Genomic DNA, 25,410 nt, shown 5'->3' on the forward strand with positions numbered 1-25,410 from the left:
CACAAAATCTGCTGAATTAATTTATTAGCGCTGTCAATAGCAATTCTTTATGATTAGCGTCCTTACGGTCACATACTAAAGAGAATAACAGATTTAATGCATTAGCTTTTACATACAATTTTTACCGTCACCACGCACACTGTTTTGTTCATGGAAAGCTGTATTGGGTTACATTAATTCTGGTGCTAGTTCATTAACCTAGCTAACTGTTGCAGAAAGTTTTCCAGTCAGTGCAGCTGTGCCAGCAAAACATACTCCTATATAAAACCTAAATTTGCTGACAATGCAAACTTTCATAGTTTTGTTTAGTTCATAGATGGTTGCGTTTGTTGGCAGAGAACTTTAGAAAAAGTATTCTCATATCACCATCACATTTAAATAGTATACATACTAAAAGATCTGCGAGGGTAGTAATATTTTTGTGTTCATTAAGCTAAAATGGAAAAGATTAACTTTATTTTTTTGAGTTGATTTTCCACATAATTAGTAAAGTGGTACCTTCTTTGCCATAGATAAACCAGATGTTTCCAAGCAAACAGTGATCACTTAGCATAACATTTTCAAGTTTTATCCATGTTGTAACATCTGTCAGGAGTGAAATTCCTACCCACTAAAAAAGCCTACAAAGTAGTATTGTTTGTATATGACAAGTTGGATATCTGCTTCTGGTGGCTTTTTAATTCAGTACTCTCAAAAAATTATTTTGTTTGAACTTTGGTGTACAAGTGGTACTTATTTTTTAATTAACCAACATCTCTCCAAAAGAAAAATAAAGTGGTTTTACCACTTCACCAACAATTTTGGCTATAAACTAAATTCAATAGAGGAATCAAAGCAGTATGAATTATTTTTTGTCTTTGAAATTACTGCCGTTATATGAAATTATTCTATTGTCCACTGTTTACAGAAAGATGTGTCTGGATAAAAATCCAGTATCAAATTACTAGAAAATTTACTAAGCAATCTTACTTTCTGAACTTCTTGCAGGCCAATAATACAAGTAGATTAGCACTTGTAGATTAACATCTGTTGGTCTAATTTTTAAAGATGTTAAATATGCAGAAGGAATATTACACATTTCAAAAAACTATTAAAGGAGTTTGGACTAAGGTCCAAAGGGTGGATTAAATTTAAAATTATCTCAGATAAAATTTTAAAATTTAATAGAAAATAGAATCTTAAGGGGCTTTAAATTTAAAATTATCTCAGATAAATTTTAGAATTTAATAGAAAATAGAATCTTAACTAAAGGGGATTTAATCACACAGGGAAACAAACCAGAAAGATGAAGTAAATTATGTTCCAGCCAATCAGTGACAAGGCTGGAACTAGAAATTGTACCTTAAGTTTCTCATCTAGTAGTTTTTCCATTATATGACCTACCTTCTGATTTTTAAAATAGTATTCAAGTTTTTCATGCTGTTTATAATAAAACTTTTCATATTAAAACTTTAAACATTTTTCTCCTTAAATAAATTGTTTCCTTTCTTCCTTCAGGAAGGTCTGCATAGTTTATCTTGTTCTCATCTTAGGACTTCGGTGTTAACTACTCTTTCTGGAATGTTCTACCATGGCTGGCTGCTTCTTGCTATTCAAGTCATGGGTTAAATGTCATCTCTTCATAAACTTTCCTAACCACCTAGCCAAAAGTAGGCAGCAGGTCTAGATGGAACCAAAGATCATGTTGGAATAGGGCACTAAGTAAATGATTTGGAAAGACAGGAGGTAGGGATTGGTGTAGAATGCTTGAAAAGGCTGAGAATGGGGGGGAAAAGCTATAAAGAATTAAAGCAAGGGAAAGACTGAAGTATGTCTAGTGGATTAATCTATAAACAAGTTTTTGGTGAGATTTTTTTGAGGGCTATTAGTGGCAAGAGTGGGGCAATTGAGGTATGAATGACAAAAACCGTGGATATAGCAAGGATAGTTAATTTTTTCAAGAGGTTTGCTTGTTCCAGGATAAAAGAAAGGTAGAGCAGAAGGATCGTGAGGAGTTTTAAAAGACAAGTGTGAACATACTTAGCTGGTGAGAAAATAAACCACAGGGAGAGGTGGGATGGAATCAAAGTATTTTTAGAGAAGAGGAGGGAATTAGGAAAGTCTGTATAAGGATTCAAGTAAATTGGGAGGTATTCCAGTGGACTTTGGTTTGTGACATAAAATGTATTTATCTTCTGAGGAAATAGTTAAGGTATAAGTTTAATGGCGTACACAGGAAAGACCTGCTGTAGAGCATGAGAGCGCTGACAAGAGGAATGTAATAAGCTGACAAGAGAAAAGGATACTTGGGCAACAACAAGGGCCTATGAATTTAAAGGATGTGAGTAATTTGATGTGCTCCAGCAGTGCTCTGAAACCTAGACATAAGCTTAGAGAAAATGTTCACAGTTGGATAAATCTGAAGTGATTTTTGCCAGGTAGATAGTTCAGAAAGCCAATAGAGTAAGAAAGTGGAAGACACTAATTGAAAAAAAAAAAGGTTCAAGAGATGGCCTATGGCTCATTAAGTGAGTTGGGATGTAAGTCAAGACAAAAGGGTTGAAGGGAGATGTAGAAGGATCTATGGACTAGACAGGCCTAGCAATTGGAAGGATAGAAGGCTATATTCAGAACAGTTTGATTTAAAAGAGGGAGCAGTTCTAGAAGATGACAAGTATGGGCTGAGGCCATGGAATAGGGTGACTAAAATACTGTTGTTGTTTTTTTAATTTAAAACAGCACCCTTCCTACCTTCTTTAGCACTGTGTTACCTTCTCCTAAGCAATTACTATCTCTCATTCTCTTAAAAGTGTAGTCTGCAACTCATTGTGTCCAGTCCCTTACCCCCACTGTCTGCCTGTAACTTCTCTTGCTTAAGGCCCCATAAGGTTCAGTTCAATGGATATTTCTCTGTTCTTTCACTGGCCATTCCTTCTAAGTCTCCTTGAAGGGTTCCTCTTTTCTCAGCCCTCCTCTCAGTGGACCTCACTATTTCACTGAGCCCCTAAATATTATTAAGCTCTCCTGCAACCATCCCTACATGTTAATCCTGTCCAAATCTATCTTTATCTTAGGCTTTTTTTTTCCCAGTGTGGTCCTCAAAGTGTGTGCCCTTTCAGGGGATCTGGAAGTCAAAGTATTTTCATGTTAATACTATAATGTTTGTGTTTTTTATGCTTATTTTCTTATAAGCACATGACTGAGTTTTTTAGCAGCCACACAATAGGTGATATAATAGATTGAATACAAAAGCATAAATGAGAATGCAGTTGTCTTCTATTAAGGCAGACAGCAAAGAAATTTGCAAAAATATTAGACAGTACCACTCTTTTCACTAACATTTTGTTTTTCCTCACAAAAGATATGTTAACATATAATGGGTTTATTATTTTAAATGAATTAATATTTATAAAATTTTCTCAAATTTATAATGTATCATTAGATATAATCTATATATAAACAAAAACTTTGGGAGTAATCAATTTTTAAGAGTATTATAGGGTTGTTGAGCTGCAAAACTTTGGGAATTGTTGCTCTAGAAATGTTTATCAAACTTGGATGTACCACAAGTATTTTAAACCCATTATGTCCAAAACACTAATATCTCCTCATTTTTCCATACTGTGGCAAAATAATTGCATTACTAGCCCTCATTCTTCTCTATTCCCTGGCATCCATATCCCTTGTGACATAACATCACAGTGCCCTCCTATTCTGATTCTGGAATCATTAATGGAATGTTGGCAATAACCAATCAGACACTAGCTATGTGAGCTAGTCCAGCCCAGCAGAGCCACCCAAACGACTTACACAGACTGCAAATGCATGAGTGGGCCAGCCAAGATCAGCCAAGTCTAGACCAGATCAGCTGATCCAGTAGATTTGTGAGCTAAATAAATTCTTACTGTTGCATGCTATTGGGATTTTGTGTTGTTAGCTGTGCAGCACTATTAGAAAATTAAAGTTGGTATTCCTACCTCCAATTTAATTGTATCCTCTAGCCAGACGAAAGGTACCGTAATTTACTCTAACATCTCTTCTATATTCTCAAAGCGCTGTCTGTTTCATATACACGAGTGCATTATCACAGCATTTCTAATATTTCAATCATAAGTTTTCTAATTGACAATTTATAATTATATTTTGTTGCCCACTAGATTATGAAGTCCATGAGGGCTTACCCCAATACCTTATATATTACTTCATTATTTCATTCAACAAATGTCTGCCCAGCAGGGCCATTTAAAAACTTTCTTTGGAGGATCCACCCCTTATTATAGCAAAAATATTGAAATACATTCATATCCTATTTTAAATATAAATAGATTTGGGATAGGCATAAAAGAAACTATTTCTAAAAAATTAATTTTTCTTTTGAAGTGAACTTGGCCAAGAGTAACACATTAGATTTTTTTATTGACTATGACTTACCACCAATCATACAGGGGAATGGCAAGAAATTTGAGGACTAGGAAATTAGCAGTGAAGAAACCTATTCATATTATGCTAATGGCTATATGAAACACTCATTGAATGAACAAAGTCTGAGTCTTACTTTAGGGAAGAAAGAAAATAAATGGCATAAATCAAATTAGAAAAGCTAAATATAGGCTTAGCAGTCTTTTTAAGAATGCTCACCAGACTTTTAATAGTGTAGTGGTTATAGATTCTAGACTGTGGATCATAGACTCCAGAACCAGAAAGCCCAGTTCAAATCTCAGCTCTGTTTACTAGACATATAACCTGGTGTAGTAGTTAGGTTCAGCTTCAACTTGGCCAGGTGATAGTGCCCAGTTCTGTTGCCATAGACATAAATCATCAGCATGTGAAATTCATCTATGGCTGATTACATCTGCAGTCAGCTAAGGGGAGTGCCTTCTGCAATGAGTGGTTTAATTTAATTAGCTGGAGGCTTAAAAGCAGTGTTCAGCACAGCTCTGAGGAGCTCAGGACAGCCCAACATAACACCGCTCAGAGCCAGCTCAAACCCAGACATTTGGAGATGCAGAAAGGAAACACCCTGGGGAAAGCTTTTGAACCCAGAAGCTGAGAAAGAAGCCCAGCAGACATCGCTGTGTCCTTCCCATGTGTCAGAGAAAGCCATAGGAAAGCCAGCTGCCTTTCCTCGAAGAACTGAAATTGTAACTAAATAAATCTCTATTAAACAAAACTAAGTTACACTATATAATGGAGAGCTGTTAAAGGCAATGAAAGTGTAAGAGGACTTTGGAAAAGAGACAATCACAGCTGAAGAGTAGCCGATTGAGCCCCAGAGTCCAGTGAATGACATACTCTAAAGGGCAAAAGGACCCATTCCACACAGGAACAAAAGAAGCAGGTGGGCTGGCTATTAAGAGACTAGCTGCCCAAGAGGGCAGAGAAGAAAGGCATGTTAACCCTATGTCTGTCAAAGTGACAGGATGGAGAAGTAGCCCTGCAAGACTGATCTTGTATAAAGAAAACATATACAACCCTATGTCATAAAGAGAAATCACTATTATCTGGAAATAAGACTTTGGTTCCCTCCCCAAATACATGGGCCAGGAAAAATTTACCTCATTCACAGATTTAAGAAAAATCAGCAGAGATGCTACAAAAGAAAGTAGGGAAAGTAACAGGTAAAACAGTGGCAGACAAAAAACATCAGAAAAATGTTGGCACAAATGAAATGCTGTTATAGAAAATGGCATTTATAACCAATTTATAAACATCACTATGAATTAAAAATACTTCTGAAGCAACTGCTGTATAAACAACAGTTCAATGCAGAGATATGACTTCAAGAAAGATACAATGAGTCAAGAGGAGAAAAAATCTACAAAACAGCAAAGAATTAGAAGAGAAAACTATAGAAATGACAGAGGATATTCAACTGAAATACTGTAAGGAGTAAAGGAGATTGAAATAAACAAGGAAAACAATGGAAATAAAGGATTCAAGAGAAAATGAAAAGTTAAAAAAGTTACAAAAGATAAAAATGATATCCAATAAACATATATTTGGAGTCCCTGAGGAAAAACCAAAATATCAGAAATTTTATTTAAAGGAATAATTCAAGATAATTTATCAGATAAACAAAAGTTTGAATCTACAGATTGAGGCACATTGTGTCACAACAAAAAATTGACTCAGCGTGATCTACACTAAGACATATCCTAGTAAAGTTAATGATTTAAAAGATAAAGAATATTTTGAGGCACACTCATTCACTGCTGGTGGAAATGTAAAATGATACAGTTGTTGTGGAAGACAGTTTGGCAGTTCCTCAGGAAGCTAAGAATTACCATATAACCCGGCAATCCCTCTGCCAGGTATATACCCAGAAGAACTGAAAATAGGGACCCAACAGACATTTGCACACTGATGTTCATAGTGACATTATTCACAACCCCCCAAAAATGGTAGCAACCCAAGTTGTCCATCAATTGATGAATGGATAAACAAAATGTGGTATATGCATACAATGGAATATTATTCAGCTGTTAAAATGAATGGAAGTCCTGATACCTGTGACAACATGGATGAACCTTTAGGACATTATTTTGAGTGAAATAAGCCAGCCATAAGGACAGATACTGTATGATTGTACTGATAGGAATTAACTAGAATAAGCAAATTCATCGAGTTAAAATCTAGAACATAGGTTACCCACAGATAGGTTGGAGGTAGAAAATAGGGAGTTGATGTTTAATTTGTACAGAATTTCTATTTAGGTTGATTTTAAAGGTTTAGAAGCAAATGGTGGTAATTGTAGCACATTACAGTGAGTATAATTAATAGCACTGAATTATTTATGTGAATATGGTTTAAAGGGGAAACTTTGGGTCTGTATGTTACTAGAATAAAAATTAAAAGATAAAACATAGAACTGTATAACACAGTGAACCCTATTGTATTTGATGGGCTCTTGTAAATAGTACAATTATAAGAACGTTCTTTCAAGAATTAAATGTATGACACTAGAACAAGGTGTTAATAATTGGGTGGTATATAAGGAAAATACACCTAATATAAACTGTGGATGACAGTTAATCGTACTACTGTAATAATCTTTCATCAATTGTAACAAAGGTTCAACATAATGCAAAGAGCCAACAATGGGGGGCTATTTGGGGAAGACTTTTTTTACATGATTTGTATGTAAAATCTACAATTCTCTAATTTAAAAAAATAAGTAATAATAATAATAGGACATATTTCAAAGACTTGCATATTAAGTATTTTAAGTGAGACCATTTATGTAAACTGCTTCATACAGTTCCTAGAACATAGACTCTCTTAATAAATGCAGGCTACTCCTGTTTTAAAAAATAGTACAATCATATAAATGTGCTATCATCAACTGTAACAAATGTTTCACATCAATGCAAGATGTTGGTGGGGTGGTGTACAAGAATCCTGTATTTTATGAATGGTTGTTCTTTAAACCCACAACTTCTTAATGAAAACTTTAGTAAAGAATATTTTGAACATTTTCGTGAAAAGACCAAGCCACAGACAGGAAAAAAAAATGAGACAGGCCTCACACTTCTCCACAGCCCCTTTCCATGATAGTTAACAGTGATGCAATTCCTACAAGGACCAAGAGGAAAGACATGTGGCCCAATAATTTTATATCCAGGGAACCTGTCACACAAACATAAGGACAGGTGATTCACATGTTTTTTAAATGCAAGAATTCAAGGAATGGTATATATAAGAACTTTCTGAACAAAGCACTAGATGACAAATTTTGACCAAGAAGTGAAGAGAAAAACTACAGCAAAAGGACTGGCATCAACCATTAACCAATTTTAACATAAGGCTAAGATGAAAACAAGAATGGTAATAATAATAATAATAATTACAAGTTAGAAAGTAAATGTTAAGAACTCTGGCAATGTGAAATTGACAAATAATTTAAGTTGAGAGAGGAAATAAGAGACAAAAAGGGAGGCAGTACGTGTACTTTAATTTCTTTTCCTTTCAAAGTTGAGTGCCAAAAGATAGCATTTATAACCAATATTTCAAGCAATCAAGGTTTTAGTACATTTAAAAGTAAACACTAAGAAAGAAATAAACCAAATAAAACTGGTAAAGTAGGGGGAAAAAGTAGAAATACAGTAATTTCATCACTGGTCATGGTAGAATATCTGAAAAAAATACATTGGATTATATATATAAATATATATATATATATATAATTCTAGTCTTAAAAGGAATCACAAAGAAAAATAAATTTTCAAAATTATCAGAATAACAGATCAAAGTAGAAGAGATACATAGCAAAAATTTTTTAAAAAATTAAATAGGAAATATTCAAATTATGGTAAATAAAAACCAAATATATCTGTCTTACAGATAAATGTAAATACATTAAACACACTTATTAAAAAAATGGTTCTCCAGGTTGGTGAAAAAGCCAAACATCAGGCATATGATGTAAAAAAGTGGCACACCTAAAATGAGGTGACAGGTTGAAAATAAAATTTTAAAATAATAAATAAATAATAAAATAAGATGCAAAAGCAAAATAAATAAATAATAAAATAGAAAATAAAATAAGATGCAAAGGCATAACAAGACATGTAAACTCACAGAAATCAGGGATCATGATCTTAAAATGAAAACACAAGTCATAGAGGATATATGACACAATTAGGATCTAAAAGTTACATGTCTGTGCACCAAATAGTGTATCATCAACATTCATATAGCATAACCTATAGAAAAGGTAAAGAACAATAGAAAAACATTCAGAGGTAGGAAATTTTAGTTTGTAGTTTACCCCCTCTGTCCTTGAGAAATCAAACTGACAAAAACTAAAGGAGATAGCAAACTTATATAATTAATAAGGTAAATCTGATAGATAAATGTCAAAGTGTTTACCCTGGAAAGAAAATGCATCTTTTCAAGTACCAATGCAATCATCATTGACCATAAGTTATACCCTAAAGAAAACTGCAAAAAACCTCCACAAAACCCAAATTAGAAATACATTGGCACATTCTCTGGGATGTATTCCAGGAATGTCAACATTGGACACCAATTAATATAATTCACTACACTAACAGTAAAAAATCAAATGATCATCTTCACATGTACTGAAAAAAAAGGATTTGATTAAATTCAAAATCTAGTCTTAAAAATCTCGAAATAGATCAATACTTCCCAAACCTCCAAATCTATATAATGCTTAATGGGAAAACATTTGAAGCATACCATTGGTACCAATATCAAGATAAGGGTGTCCTCTGTAACCATTTTAATATTGTTCCAGATATAATAACCAAAGAAAATAGAAAGTAAAAAGAAAGTAAAGTTATAAAACTGAAAGGAAGAGGTAAAACATCAATATTTGTAATTGACAAAACATTCACTTGGAATATGCAATAAAATAAACTAAAACATTAAAATAATAGAGAATTCTTGGAGGTAGCTATATAATATTAATATGCATGAATCAACTGTCATTGACATACATATACAAAATTTACATACTGTATACTCCATAAACAATAGCAATAAGTAAGACAAAATATCTAGGAAGGAATAAACTTAACAAGAAACGCATATGCTCTACATAACTTTAAAATGCTTCTGAAGATCTTTTAAAAAATGGTGCTGCTGTAAACACACAACTTCCCTAATAAAGGCAAAAAATTTTTGAATGGTACCAGGACAACTGGATATCCACATCAAAAAGAATGAATCTGAATCATTATTTCATACCTTATGTAAAATGAACTAAAAATGGATCAAAGACCTAAACGTAAGAGGAAAACCTAAAACTCTTACAAGAAAACAGAGGAATAAAGGAATAAATCTTCATGATCTTGTACTGCACAATGATTTCTTAGATATATCACTCAAAGCACAAGCAACAAAACAAAACAGATAAATTGGACTTCATGAAATTTAAAACTTTTATGCTTCAAAGACACTAGCAAAAAATTGAAAAGACAGCCAACAGACTAGGGGGAAATAATTGCAAATAATATATCTGATAAAGATCTAGTATCCAAAATAAAAAGAACTCTTAAAATTCAAAAAAAAAAAAAAATTTTATTTTGCCCAAATAAAAATGGGCAAAAGATTTGAATAGACATTTTTCCAAAGAGTATATGCAAATGGCCAAAAAGCACATGAAAAGATGCTCAACACCACTATCCCTTCAGAAAATTCAAATCCAAACATAATGAGATACCATTCCACACCCACTAGAATGGCTACTATTTAAAAAACCTAAAAATAAAAAAAAAAACTGAAAATTAAGTATTGGGGAGGATGTGGAGAAACAGGAACCTTCATTCATTGCTGCTGGGAATATTAAATGATGCAGCCAATATGGAAGACACTGGCAATTCCACAGAAAGTTAAGTATAGAATTGCCAAAATATGATCTGGCAATCCCACTTTTATGTATATACTCAGAAGAATAGAAAGCAGGGACTCTAAAAAATATTTGTACACCAATATTCTAAACAAATGCTGTTGAGACAACTGAAAAGCTAATGGGGGTATAGAAAATTAGGCTATATACCACACTAATTCCAGGTGGGCCCAAAATTCAGAAATTGTAAAATTAAACCATAGAAGTTCCAAAAATTACACAAGAGAATTTAACAATAATTTCTCAGAGGGAAGAACTTTAAAATATGGCACAAAAATTTAGAAGCCATAATGGAAACACAATGTGCCAATGTAAAAATAAAAATTTGCACACAAAAGCACCATAAAAAGTCAAAAGATGACTTAAAAATATTTATAACTCATTAACAGAAAGCAACTAGTGAAGGTTCAAAAAGGTATTTAGGTCAGTTTGTATTTGAGGCAGGGATTATTATTATTTTTACCACATTTAAAATTTAAAAGAAAAGACCTATCTCCACCTTCAAGAAAAAAATGAAAATCAAATATCCTGTGTTCATTCATTTAATTTCTTTTTTTTTTTTTTTTTTTTACATGGGCAGGCACCGGGAACTGAACCCGGGCCCTCTGGCATGGCAGGCAAGCATTCTTGCCTGCTGAGCTACCGTGGCCTGCCCTCATTTAATCTCTTGCTACCACATCATCTTCAATGACTCCAGTATTTAATAGTTAAATCACTCATTGGCAACTAGCAAGGGAATTCTTTGAAGGCAAACAGTTTATGTCTTGATGTAAAAGAAAAAAACCAATTTATCTGTCTTTTGAATATTTAATTGGTGTATAGAGCCATTTAGTAAAGCTGTCCCCCAAATCTCCCTTAAGTGTCTGTGTGAGACCATTAAATGTTTCACCATAAGGCTCTAGTTACATCTTACTAAAATTACAACCTCGCTGCTTCCTGAAGTTTTATACAAGATCTTGCAGGAGCAGGGAAAGATGATCTGAGAAGAGTCCCCAACCAGCACATGCTTAAACATCTGCATGGAAGACAAATATCCTGCTGCATTGCTGGTAAGTAACCAAAGCCACCTGAATAGTGGAGAGTAAAGCCACAGAAGGAAGCCCTCCTCATGCAACAGCAAAACAGTCAAGGCCCTTCCATCAATTCCCAGACTTAAGCCAGTTTATAGACGTAGGACCCCTTGAATAAAAGGAAGCCTGGGTCCCCTTGAGGAAGGACACTGCTAAACTACCAAAAACATGTTCACCTGCCCCCACCAGCCTTCCCTAAAGGGACCCTGGCCTTTACCAGCCTGACTGTGCAATGGGGAAAAGGAAATTATCAGACATTTGGGGGATTACTAGACACTGGCTCTGAACTTACAATAATTCCAGAAGACCCAAAACATCACTGGGGATGGATGGAGGTCAGGGCTCAAAAGAATTTTAGCTCAGGTCCATCCCATAGTAGGTCCAGTGGGTCCCCAAATCTACCCTGTGGTTATTTCTCCAGTTTTAGAATGCATAATCGGAACAGACACACTCTGCTAGGGCAGAATCCCCACATTAGGATGAAACTTTCTCTGCTTCTGAGTGCAGGAGCACAGGCTGGGTTTCAGCCCTCCTCTCTTTTCACATCAGCTGAGCTCTTTAGTGCGTGAACCACCTACACAGCTGTATATGGCTGCCTAGTTAGCTCCTCAATGCCAAGCCTAATAGTTTTGCACAGCCTGGCTTTCATCCCTGCCCTAGGATTTCCACATGCATTTTCAGTTACAGAAGGGAAGACATAATTATTTCAAACAGTCCCACAGCCAAACCTGGGTCTTATTAAAATGCCAGTGCCATGAATCAGTGCGAGTGGCCTAAGAAACGTAATCGTTTCCTCGCACGTCTCTACAGGGATGTTATGTTGGGACTCACCGTGGTAATTCCAGCCACATGACCCAAGATGGGGACCAGTCAGCAGGTGGAGCCATGTTGTGGTTGGAGTCCAGGGCTGCTGGGCTGCTGCCATCTTCTTGAGGCTCTTGTTCTTTCACTTCCAAGGCTTTGAGCACCACAGAAGAGGATGTGCTCTTCAATAATGCAACTGCCTCGCTCCGGCTGACCTCTGTTAATTCGATGCCATTCACATTCAACAAAATGTCACCTGATGGCCAGAGAAGCAGAATCCATCTTATTGAGAAGAAAAACAGTAACTTCTGCTTACTGTGCAAGGGGGCAAAGAGATTGGCTGGTAGTGGTGAGAGTGGGGGTCATATCTTTGGCTTCTCATGCGGACATGATGCTGGGCTCTCACAGAGCAAATGGTAAACAGTGTGCGCCTTCCAAGGCACAAGTAGGAAATTCAATGGAGTTCTTGCCTAGGGTTTTTGAAAGCATATCTATTGTTGTTTGGCTCTTGCCTTAAAAAAAAAAAAGAAAGAAAAAAACAAGGAAGGAAGAATAGAAAGGGGGGTGGGGGAAATCAAAGGAGGACAGAAGGAAGATAGACTAGGCTTACTCGTTATTTAATCAAAAAAAGCCTGCTTTTGGACTCCTTTTTGTTTACTGTTTTTGGCTTAGGAGGGGAGTACATGGAAGAGTTCTCAGCACCTTCACAGAGTTGGGCATGTAGTAGGCACTCAGCAAATATGGACTGAGTGAATGACCAAGATGCCACCTATGAAAATGTCTGTCACAACTGGCAGGGAGTCTATAGCAGTTAAGAAAAAAAAAATGAGTCGTAGAACTGTGCTCTTAAAGAAGTGGAAAAGAATTAACCCTTTTAATTGCAAAGGTAAGTATTTATTATTTTAATTAAAATAGTAACTTTAATTAAAAGTTACTATTGGCTCACAGTATTGGATTCCATACATCATCTCATATAATGTTCAAACTCATGTTCTCACCCCAACAGTCATTTCTTGGTTGACCTCATCATTATCCACTCAGAAGAACCTCTCCTTTGAATATCAACTTTTTCATATAAAATAACCATAGGAGGAGTAAAATGATAGCAGGGAAAAGATAGGAAAGGCCTTGAAGGTTGTCTGACCCAAATAGAAGTACCTTTAGAGTAGCAGAGTGAATCTTCTAAGAAACCACCCTCCTGTATCTCCTCAGTCTGAACAATCATACTTCAGAAACTTCACATTTCCTCTCTTGAATTTACCTTTACCTTTACATTAACTGGCATAATTGATCAACCATCTAAGCTATCCCTTTATGTGACCTGATGATATTATTAAGGATACATATTTATAGAGGCAAATATGACATCTCCCTCCTTCATACAATTTAGCCCTGGAAACCACAAGATTAAAGTAGTGAAATATTTTTCACTCCAGTGAAAGTACTTGGCATGGCACTTGCACTTAATAAATATTCATTGATTTGTAATTGAAATTTATTAAATGATTTCTCCTATTGAGGCAGTTCATGAATTTGTTTCATCAGGCAATCAATCCAGCAAAAAAACCGCTTAGAATGAATGGAGCCAAATTATGTCATTTAATCAAGGCAACTTGCTCATAACTGCAGCAGCTCCCTATTAATTGCTGGGACTAGCAGGAGGTTTTAGCTTTACTAGAAGACACAGTAGTCCACCTCAACCTACCTAAATGAAGAGGGGTGAAACCCAGTCTAGCAACCTGACTCGAGCCAGTCATGGACAAGACCACCCTCACATTCCCTCGTTAATTCTGGAAACACTTCCTTAACCCAGAAGGCTGCTAAATCCTCTGCCACCCCAGTTCCTTAAGTCTCTTGACGTTTTACCTGTTTTTATTCTTCCATCTCTGCTTATAACTCCTCCGGGCTCAACGCTGATGACGTAGATTGGCAAATCCCATTCCCTATGGGACGCGCCCCCTGCCACTGTCATGCCGAGGGACTCGCTGGGATCTTTTCGGACACTTACCACCTTCTCATGACAAGTGACCACAGGATGGAAGGGCTGATGGCACAGATAGAAAAACAGAGTGTACTTGTTCACTAGTGTGTTTGCGTTTACTACAAGTAAAACTACCAACGTTGCATACATATACGGTGGTCCTCCATGGGGTCACAGGGAAAGACCCATGCAGAAAACTCCCTCCCCTCCCCCACAGCTACATTATCCCAAATTCTATAGGCTGACTCAGAAAAAATTTACATTTCAAATGGGACGATAAAAACCCAGGAATAGTTTGTAGAGCACTGAATAAATATCAAGCACACAATGAGAGCTGTGCCCCCAATTTTTCAAGTGAGTCATTTATTCCTGAAGTCCATGAGTCAAACATTTAAAAAAATTCTTGTCAGCCATGAATATCAGGACTTTTTCTAGGTTAAAAAAAGTAATCATATTTTTATTAAATAGGCCCAGTTTAACTTATTTAGGTAACCAATTTATAGAAATCCTCGAAGAAAAATAATACATTTCACAGAAATTATATTCTGGAAAATCACCATTTCCTAGGTTTCCCTAGGAAAAAAAGTTAACATCTTTACTCTTATTCCAGCAATTTGATGTAATATGAAGCCCATCATATTATTCACTTTTATTACATAAAAATATAGTAGACACAATAAATATACTGTGGACCAAGTTCGGAAAAGCAGCTTAGGAGAACTGTGATTTCATTTCAACAACACTGAACTAAAAAAATTCAAAGTTACATGCTGTGTCGTCCTCCCAGAGGAATAAGATGGGATAGCTCAAGGGTGCTGTTCATCAATGAATACATTTCAATATATACTTCTCTAAAAAATTATTCTCCTCCATACTTCTGCAATGATGCAGGGGAATTCAGGCAGTGGATGTGTGCACTGTAAATAAATATGTCTAATACTCAATCAAACCTCAAAGAAGTCCATGGCTCTTTTGAGTCTAAAGAAAGAAACATTTAAAAATTCATTTGATGAAAAAAATCAAAGTGCAGAACTGTAACTGAGAAACCAGGATTTAAGGAATGATTTTGGTTACTGAATCATTATACAGATATTCCTTTTTGCTTTCTGGTATATTGGAGTAGACAGAAGGAAATACCTGAAATCTCTAAATTGTAACCCAGCTGCCTGATCTCTGATAATGATTATATAGCCTTTACCTTCTGCCCTTGTGATTGTAAAAACCTGTGACTAACCTTCATTTGTAACCAGTTATCCAGTTTTTCAACTTTAGAGTCTTGTAATCACTAACGACAACCTGTAATGTTTATTAATGGTCAGTCCAGAACTAACTCACCCCAAGTCCAAAGTCATCTCTTTTTTTTGCATGAGCAGGCACCGGGAATCGAACCCAGGTCTCTGGCATGGCAGGTGAGAATTCTGCCACTGTGCCACCATTGCCCGCCTCCAAAGTCATCTTGATAACTGAGACTGGAGCTAACCAAAGTGGGCCCACTGACATGCACAGTAGCTTAGACTTAAACATCAAGTCACCTATACCTCATTATATTACTAAAAATCACACCCATTATCAATTAAAGTTACCATTTTCTTACATATCTTCTATGACTAAGCATGTGATCAACCTGTGCATGCTCAATTAGATCACCTCTTTTTACATCATCTGTGGTCATTATCCTAAAAACTGTCCATTTTTTCTCTAATAAAACTATCAGAAGTATTGCAGTTTGGGGAGATAGATTTTGGGCCACTAGGCCATCTGCTCTCTTACTACACGCTAGAAATAAACTCTTTCTCTCTTTGAAACCTTGTTGTCTCAGAATTGGTCATTTGAGCTCATAGGACAAAAGAATTCACTGCCTTTGTCTGGTAACAAAGTAAAAGAGCACTACCATTTTTTGAAAAAAAAAAAAACAAAAAAGGATGAGAATCTGTACTAGTATTTGCTTGTATTTGTATGAAAAAACTCTGGAATAAAATATAAGTGTTTTCCATGGGGGTGGAGGTGGGCACTGGACAGGTTAGGAATGGGTGAGAAGGAGACTTTTTAATATATGCTTAATATTTTTACAAGATTTTTTGAACCCTTGTTCAAATAGAGAATATGTCGTCTACTTAACAAATTAAATAAATCATAATTAAAACAAACTTCTGTAAATTTGATGGATGATATCATTTAGAACTATTACCTGGATACACAAAGTCAATTTTCAATGTTTCAGTATGGACGAATATAAGCCTAGGCTTTTCATGTGTTCATTATTCCATGAGTTCCCCTTGATTTTGATTATCCATGTCTGTTTTAATGGTGTTCGCGTATAACAGCCTTCTGTTGTAACTTTTACACTGAACCTAGCATTTAATACATTGAAGGTGGTAGGAATGTGTTTGTTGAATAAATGGATGGGTGAAGTATAAATGGTTTCAAATCATTTTTAGTAGTAACAGACCATAAATCAGAATTTATGAATAATTTGGCAAGGTTATGCTACAGTAGCTACTCGTAAGGTCCACATTGTGTCTATAATAAGCCTCAGGACCAGAGAGTGCCAAAGAGCTAATCTAGTTATCAGATGAGGGTTATAAAGCTGAAATGGGACTTTCTTCAGACAAAAGTGACAAAATAAGACAAAGAAGCAGCAGTGTGAACACACTGGGCCTAACAGTCCAGCCGAAGCCAAGGGATTAGGTTCGGAGGGCCTCTCAAGGTCCCTTCCAGGAACATAATTCTTTCCCTTCTGAGAAACAGTGAAAAGCAGGAAGTCTCTTCCTTTAATCACATACATCTGAGCCTGACAGCAATGCAGGCAGTTGTGAAATACACCCAGCACAGGGCATAGCTCTAAACCCAAAGATTCCTCCTGTCTGCTCTGTTGCTTCAGCTCATTCCTGGGGATAGACATAAAACATTTGCTCCTGACGCTCAAAAATAAGGGCCTCTCCATTAACACAGATGGGGGGTGGGGGGGTGGGCAAAGAATATTGTTAGCGGTAACTAACGATATTTCTCAAACTTACATAATTTCTCAAGGTGATGGCTAAAATACAGTATAGAAAACTCTGTAAGACAGACATCTTTTTTCATTTATATATATATATATATATATATATATACATGTTTTACCTCATTCTTTAACAGCTGCTTGTTGCTTCATTGTATGAATATGTCATATTCCCCATTGGGCTGTTCATAGTCTTTTGCAAAATCAGTGCCACTAGAAACATCTTTATACACACATTTTGTGCACTTGCTTTAAGTAATATTTATTTAGGCTAATGTCCTAGAAATACAATTACTGATGCAAAGAGGTTGAGCATTTTATATTCGATAGACACCCAAAAGCCCTTGAAAAAGGTTACATACCATTTTTAATCTCACCAACATATCATAAACATGCAGATTTCCCCATAATTTTACAAATACTGGGTTTTAATCAATATTAATCATATTGCCCATGTAAAAAAAATTCTAATACTTTAACTGCATTTTTATGTAGTAAGTTTGTACATCTTTATATTGTTGTTTGGGTTTTTAATAGTATTAAATATGTGATCTGGCATCATTGTAATTCAAGCTCCTCTGACTTCAACTATGAACTGGGGCCAATAATACATATATCCTGGAAATCTCTGGCTAAAAAGAACAGGAATTATAAGGAAGATATGACTTCTACCTGAGAAAAATTTGCTAAAAAAAAAAAGTACATTACTAACTTCACCTGAAAGTAACAAAATTATATCTCTTACAAAATATTCCAGAATTAACACTGGTTTCTCTCCTGCTACTCCAGTTAATAAGAATAAGTGCTTTTTAAATTTTCTTGTAAATACATATTATCTAAGTAAAGTGCAGGTTGACCAGATACTTCTTTAGGGAAAGGAAAGAAATATTATTTGATATCTACTTAAATATGTCAGGCCAAGCAAGCTGAGGCTCAATATTTTAAAAAATATGATCAATGAGACAGCTGTCACAAGGAGGAGTCAGGACTACAAAGCAGAATATATGGGTCTAAATCTATGCTCTCCCTACTATACCATTCTGCCTTTAGAGGTAATATTTAAATGTGATCAAATGAATCTATCATATTTCAGGTAATTGTCAGAAGAACAGATGAAGGAATTACTTTCCAATTTTTTCCAGAAAGAGTTTAACTATCTCACGGACTGGAAAACTCAAATCCAAATCAATCCTACCAAATACACGACATATAAGATTTGAATGCTGAAACCTAAGTCTTTGAGGCTGAATAGATGCATTATTCATGTTTTTAGATATACTTTCCCAGAGAGCAGAGTCTCTCTCACACTTCCTCAGTTCTTACCAAGCAGATTTGCTTGCAGTGGGCATGCAGTAACCACCACTGAACAAAGATGTTTAATTGAGCACCTAGAGACTCAACACAAATGACTAAAATATACAAATAAGAAATGCATCCATGTGCCCTGTGGTTCTGAGGGCCATATGCTTTTCCCCACCAATGGGAGATACTCCAAATTGTCCTGTAACCTCTTCACCCAGGTGCCAAACTTAGGTTGGGGAGGTGGAGAGGTAAATATGATAGAGATGATCTGTCCCTATCTATTTTTTCTCCCCATTTCCCCTTCCCTACTCTGGGGACCTCAGAATGTTCCCCAATGTTTAATGACATAGTTTATTATGAAATAATTAAAGTTTATTACAAAATGCCATAGGCATCTGTGTATTTATCATTCAGCTATAACAAATATTTACATGATGGCATATTTGCTTTGGATTTTTTTAAATAAAATATTTTAGACACACAAAAGCAAATGTGATTGACCCTCCCAATGTACCTGGCAACCCAGCATCAGCAATAAGTGTCCCAAGCACAGTCAGAGTCCCGCTACATCTTCTCTCCAGTCTCACTTCCTTTCCTCTCCCACAGAGGTAACTCACTCCTAAACTGGGTGCTTATTATTCCTGAACTTTCCAAATGGCTAAAAACCTCTCTATCCCACAAATCCTGGTTTGCTTTCTTTGGTCATTTCTTTGAACCATTTAAGCTCCTACTTTTAAAAAGTCACATTGTTTCCTAAATAAAATAAAACTTTAGTAGAAACATAAAACACAAAGTCAGCAAAGAGCTATATAGGTTTTAGTTTCACTTAAAATATGCTACTTTATTGTGAGGGCATTTCAGAAGGCAGACAGAACTATAAATTAAAATGAAAGTAAGTACTATTTCCCATGAGGCCACTTTGTTATGTAAGTTTTCCCGGAATTTGGGCACATGACAGAGGGTTACAGCAAAAATGTGAGCAGGTCCTCCTGGCTCTTCCCATGACCCATGATGTTGGGTGAACGGAATTATAAACCCACAGTGTCAGTGGAGGCCCCATTCTTAGTTGTTTAATTAACTAGAATTCAACTTATTCAGCTTAATTAAGCTAGAATTAATTGTTAAAAAATTAACCAATTAGTTAATTAAACTAATAAAATAGTTTTCCATTGATTAATGCTGTTAGTTTAATTTAAACATGCTAATGGTATTTACTAGTGAAAAGATATCAGGGAGTCCTTATCTATGAAATGTTTTAGCAGGATGTACTGAGTCTATCTAGATTGGATACGGAATTTATGGATTTATGGGGCATGGCTGGCTGGAAAATGGAAGGGAAAGGAATGTGTGTGTAGCCTTGTAGGCTATATAATTAATAGAATATAAAGCAGAGATATTCCAAAATCAAAATTTGGAATATTGTTTCTGCATATATTATGCAAATTGAGTTTAAAAACTCAAATCATTAGTTATTGTACAACAAAACCTAGCTTGATACGGAAGAAAAGGGACATTCCAATTTATATTGCAAGTATAGTCTGCATTAAGTTTTTTTTTTAGCTACAAGCCATGCAATAAAAAGCTCAGAGTCCAGGATAAATGACTGATGGGAGATCTTTATCACAATGGGATGTCAAGCCAAAGGTATAAATATCTTAGTCAGGATAAGTAAGGTTTGCACTGCCTAGGCATTTGTCCAAATGGAGAGGTATTCTAATAGAAGCCACAGACAAAAGTACAAATTGGGCTGAATCACCCCATTTAAAGGGAGGCTGTAAACTGGTGGGCTTAGATGGATTTTGCTTTCTGCATTATGTTTTAAAAACTTTCTGGATTTGAATGTCGTAAGACAGGATGTATGCACTCTGTTTTGTCCCAATCCCCACTACTTCCACATAGCTCCAAGTGTTTAAATTACCTTCTTGGTCCCTCAACAGATTTGATTTTGTGACTTCTGCAAACACAAACAATGAAATTCACAGAGGAGCCATTACATTAATTTCCAACCAAACTTGGAAATTCTGAACCCAAAGTCCAAGCAAAAGTCTTGTTTCATTTCAAAATGAACGGCAAACAATCCTTAAGGAAAATGACTCTGAAATCCAGACATCTTTTTGGTTTATACTAGAAATCAGGACCCCATACAAGGTCTGTAAGATCAGGTTTCAAAACTCTCTGGCACCCACCTCTCTTCTGCCTAGATGGGAGACACCTGCTATCTCACTAGGTCATGAAGATGGGGTTTTACAAGACAAGTGAAATAGTGCTTCCTTAGGTAACAAAGTCTAGAGATGGTACTTGGAAATGTTCAAGTATGCACGCTTCCCAAAAAAAGAGCTCCCACAAGGAGCAGTGGACATAGCCAGCCCTGCTGAGGCCTTACCTTGTAGCTCCTCTCCCCAAGCCCCGGGCACTGGCTGCCATTGCTGTTCCAACCTGCTTCCTGAAAGATGTCAGGACTCTGCTGTCGAACTTGGCGGGACACGACGAGGTGTACACGCCTCTCACTGGCCTGGGTGATAAGACACAGATGTTAGCCACTGCCAGGACTTCCATTCACAGCACTTAGCACTGAGCGCAAGACGCGTTTGCTTATACCCTATTTATGGAAAACCATGGTTCCTAGTATTTTTTATGTCAGTACCCATTTAGTTATTCGGTAGCAGCATGAGAGGTGTTTCCTTTCTTCTTTTTTTTTTTTTTAACTTTTTAAATTGAGTGATATAATATATATACAAAGCCAAGAAAGAAAAAGCAATAGTTTTCAAAGCACTCCTCAACAAGTAGTTACAGATCTCAGAGTTTGTCATGAGCTACCATACCATCCTCTCAGATGTTTCCTCTTAGCTGCTTTAGAACATAGGAGGATAGAAGGAATATATATATATATTATCATCACTTTTTTTTCTTTTTTGTGAAAAATAACATTTATACAAAAAAGCAATAAATTTCAACACACAGTGCAACAATTAGTTGTAGAATAGATTTCAGAGTTTGGAAAGGGTTACAATTCCACAATTTTAGGTTTTTGCTTCCAGCTGCTCTAAGATACTGGAGACTAAAAGAAATATCAATATCAGAGATCATACTTATTTGTTAAACCCTACCCTCTCTGTATAACTCCACCATCACCTTGGATCTTTCTCCCACTCTTTGGGGTATTTGGGCTATGCCCATTCTAACTTTTTCATGTTGGAAGAGCTGTCAATAATAAGGGGTATAATGTCAGTGCCCTTTTCATAATTTGGTAAGAGCATGAGAGGTGTTTCCTTTGTTCTTAAACCAAGAAGTGAACATTGCCCCAGGGGAAAAACTAGGGAAGGGTTGAATCATTAAATAGCTTTGAAAAGACACCATCAGACATTGCTAATTCACTTATACTTAATGACTCATTGCCCCATCTGAAGATTCTTCTGGATAGAACAGGGTTACAGGGGCCAAGTAGTAGCCCAGTCCAAGGACCAGGCCTCAATAGCAAAGAAAAAGAAATGTTGGGGTTAGTGGCAGCAGAATTAATGAATTTAGAAACATGATCTCTGGCCCCAACACATCACAGGACTTTTGAAACTGAAGACTCATAGATGAGAGCAAGAAACAGTGTCCTAGTTAGTGAATGAAGGTTATGGGACCCAAAGGAGAAATCCAAGGAAGCCCAGGAAGGTAATTCTGTGCACCTGAAACTAACACAAATATTTTTTAAATGACTATCAGATTACATTAATGTCCTGCTCTCAACCATCCAGTGACCTCCCAAAGCACTTAGGATGAAGTCCAACTTCCTTACCATGGCCTTCAAAGGCCCCATCCACCTCTCTGATCTGGCATTCTACTCCTCTTTCCTATCCCTACTCCGCCTTTGCCATTCTGGGCTTACGGTTATTCCCTGAATGTGTCTAAGAACCTCTGCACTTGCTATTTCCTCTATCTGAAATGTCCTTCCACTGGGATTCATAAGACTCACTCCCACTTACCACCCTGTATAAAGCTGTAGCCCCTCCCCAAGTGATTTCCATATTACTTATTTGCTTCCTTCATAGCCCTTATCATCACATGAATTGACTTTTCTTGTTTGTTTACTTGTTATTGTCTGTCTCTATCACTAGAAGGTGAGCTCCTTCCAGGCTGAGACCTCACTGGTAACTCCTGGAATGCAGTATGGCATGGACATAAGAACTCCTCAAATTCCTGCTGGACAAATGAGTGAAAAGTGTAGGTACCACAAATGAGACCAGTTGGCATTTCTGACGGGAGGTTGGAGACAACTTCCCCATGAACAGAAAGCTGCCCCTTCCATTTGTATTGTCAAGAAGGTGCCAATCTAAAATGCGATCTGGGAAAAATCACCCACAAACTTGGATCATGAGATGATGTACAAATACATTGGAATAAAGGAAAAATGGTTCAATTAATCTGAAACAGAGTAGTCCTCAAAATAGAGAAAATGGAGTGGAAAAGAATATAAAATAGTAGCCATCCTCAGATCAAAGACCAATAGTAAATAGTAAAGGAAAAGCAACGTTGGGGTTAGCAGTAGCAACCCTGCCAAAGCAAGAAGAGAAATCCTGCATCTGGCAGGCTCTACCATTTGGGCATTGGAAGGATGAGCTCTTTGGAAATATAGGGGTGGCTTATTAGGTTCTAATATAGCCTGATTAAGGTCCCTTGCCTTGATTCTTCTTTTTTTTTTTAATTTTTATTATGGCAACATATATACAACATAAAATTTCCCATTTTAATCACTTTTAAGTATAAAATTCAGCGACATTAATTATATTCACAATGTTGTGCTACCATCATTGCCATCCATTACCAAAACTTTTTCAACACTCCAAACTCAGTACTCATTAAGCAGTAGCTCCCCATCCCCCTTGACCCCCAGTCCATGGTAACCTCTAATCTACTTTCTGTCTCTATCACTTTGCGCATTCTAGGGATTTCATGTAAGTGGAATCATGCGGTATTTCTCCTTTTGTGTCTGGCTTATTTCATTTAGCTTAATGTTTTTAAGGTTCCTTCGTGTTGTAATATGTACCAGCACTTCATTTGCTTTAGTAAGTGAATAATATCCCATTGTGTGCATATATCACATTTGTTTATCCATTCATATGTTGATGGATATTTATGCTGCTTCCACCATCTGGCTATTGTGAATAATGCTATGGGCGAACACTGATGTACAAAGAACTATTTGAGTGTCCACTTTCAAATCCTTTGGGTATATACCTAGAAGTGGGATTACCAGGTCATACGGTAAATCTATGTTTAACTCTCTGAGGAAATGTCAAACTGTTTTCCACAGCAGCTGTACCATTTTACGTTCCTACCAACAATGTATGTGAGTTCCTATATCTCTGTGTCTTCACCGATACTTGTTATTTTCTGATTTAACTAGCGGGTGTGAAGCAGTATCTCATGGTTTTGCTTTGCATTTGGCTAATGATGTTGAGCATATTTGCCTTGATTATTTTTTATGTGACTACCATTAATTCTAACTACTAGTCCTCTCTTCCACATACATTGATGTTTGGACAGAACATCTGAATAGCAAATGTATAATTGGAAAGGTCCATTCCACACTGTAAATCTACAAATTGGCATTCTGTCCCAGGCAATTTCATGTGTGACCTACAGTGTGAGCCATTATTCCAAGAACTGCTGACCACTGAATTTCCAGATCTTCAGGACAGACAGAACAGACCTTAGGCCTGTGAAACTTAGAAAACTAGGGCCTGGGCTGAAGAGCTAACTGATACCAACCCACTGCTTTAGTAAAAGGTGATGATGGTCAAGGAATGGCTAGATTTGATCAGAATATCACTAAGAAAGACCAGGTTTGGAGGCAAGGAAGATGGATAAGAAAGGAGTAAGGTCTGGAGATTTCTCTCTTCTTTTTATCCCTTGATCACTCACCACTACACCAGAGATAGACACAGGCTTGCCTGTCTTCTTCCTTAACAGGTATGGTTATCAGGCCTAGGAGAAGTCAGGTCTTGAAGGAGGGCATGAGAAGTCCATGCTCTTCTCTACTGGCTCAGACAAGGGAAGCTGAGATGCTTGCTTCCTGCCCCCCCCAACACCTTTCTTCCCTGAACTCATAACTTGCTCCCATTCCCAGCAACTGGGATCTTATTTTTAAAACCTAAAGCAACAAGAACCCCACCAGTGAGATCACATCCCCAGGACTGTCCAACACCAAACAACCGAAACCTTTGTGACTTTGCGCTCTTGTATTAATAACCATCTCCACTCGGGGCTCTCCTGAAACTTAGGGATCATAAATCGAATGGCTGTAAATTAGAAGAATTTTTTATAAAACAACTGCTAAAGTTCAGTGAGTATCTATTGTAAACATCATATTGAGGGTAAGCCAGTCAAGTTGATTCATTTCACATAAATTTAGAAAATCCTACTCAACAGGGCCCTAAATTAAAGTTCAAGTTCCTTGCCCACTTTCTAGCGTGTAAGGTCCAGTCATAATTTCCACTGCTCTGCCCAGGCACTGCGCATGCGCCCTTCTTTTGGTTGTTTGCTGACCTTGAATTCCCTGATGTTTCTCATCACATATAAAGCCTGTGTCAGAACAGAACAAAAATAACAAGTCCAGGAAGCAATAATGGAGAAAGCTGACACAAAAAGCTATAGTATTAGCCAACTAAATTTAATGCTTGGAAGAGGGATTTTATAATAGATGCGTATCTTTCTTTGTACTACAAGCCTCACTTATTTTAAGGAGGTTTACCTTTGGGAACTCTCTAAAGCAAAAATTACTAAAAGATAGGAAGAAGTAAGCATTCAGGTCAAAACTTCTCATGCTGAGCCCAAATTTCTTCTTTACCTTTGCGCTTCGAAGCATCTCAATAGACGTTTTTCTCTAGGCCTGCATATTGTATCACACTCATTT

General features: G+C 36.5%; 1 protein-coding gene across 3 annotated transcripts in view; it reads right to left on the reverse strand.

The window, feature by feature from the left end:
* The window catches only part of LNX1 (ligand of numb-protein X 1), a 219,026-nt gene that overhangs the window by 4,005 nt on the left and 189,611 nt on the right, over positions 1 to 25,410 (reverse strand). For all 3 annotated transcript variants that reach the window (XM_077136862.1, XM_077136861.1, XM_077136860.1), the window contains 3 exons: positions 20,893 to 21,021; positions 14,092 to 14,269; positions 12,253 to 12,481 (listed from right to left, as the gene is read on the reverse strand). In XM_077136862.1, coding sequence (XP_076992977.1) covers positions 12,253 to 12,481; positions 14,092 to 14,269; positions 20,893 to 21,021 — 536 coding nt within the window. The remainder of the gene's footprint in view (positions 1 to 12,252; positions 12,482 to 14,091; positions 14,270 to 20,892; positions 21,022 to 25,410) is intronic.

The sequence above is a fragment of the Tamandua tetradactyla genome, chromosome 19 (genome assembly GCF_023851605.1).
Source record: "Tamandua tetradactyla isolate mTamTet1 chromosome 19, mTamTet1.pri, whole genome shotgun sequence".
In the NCBI taxonomy this organism is placed as follows: domain Eukaryota; kingdom Metazoa; phylum Chordata; class Mammalia; order Pilosa; family Myrmecophagidae; genus Tamandua; species Tamandua tetradactyla.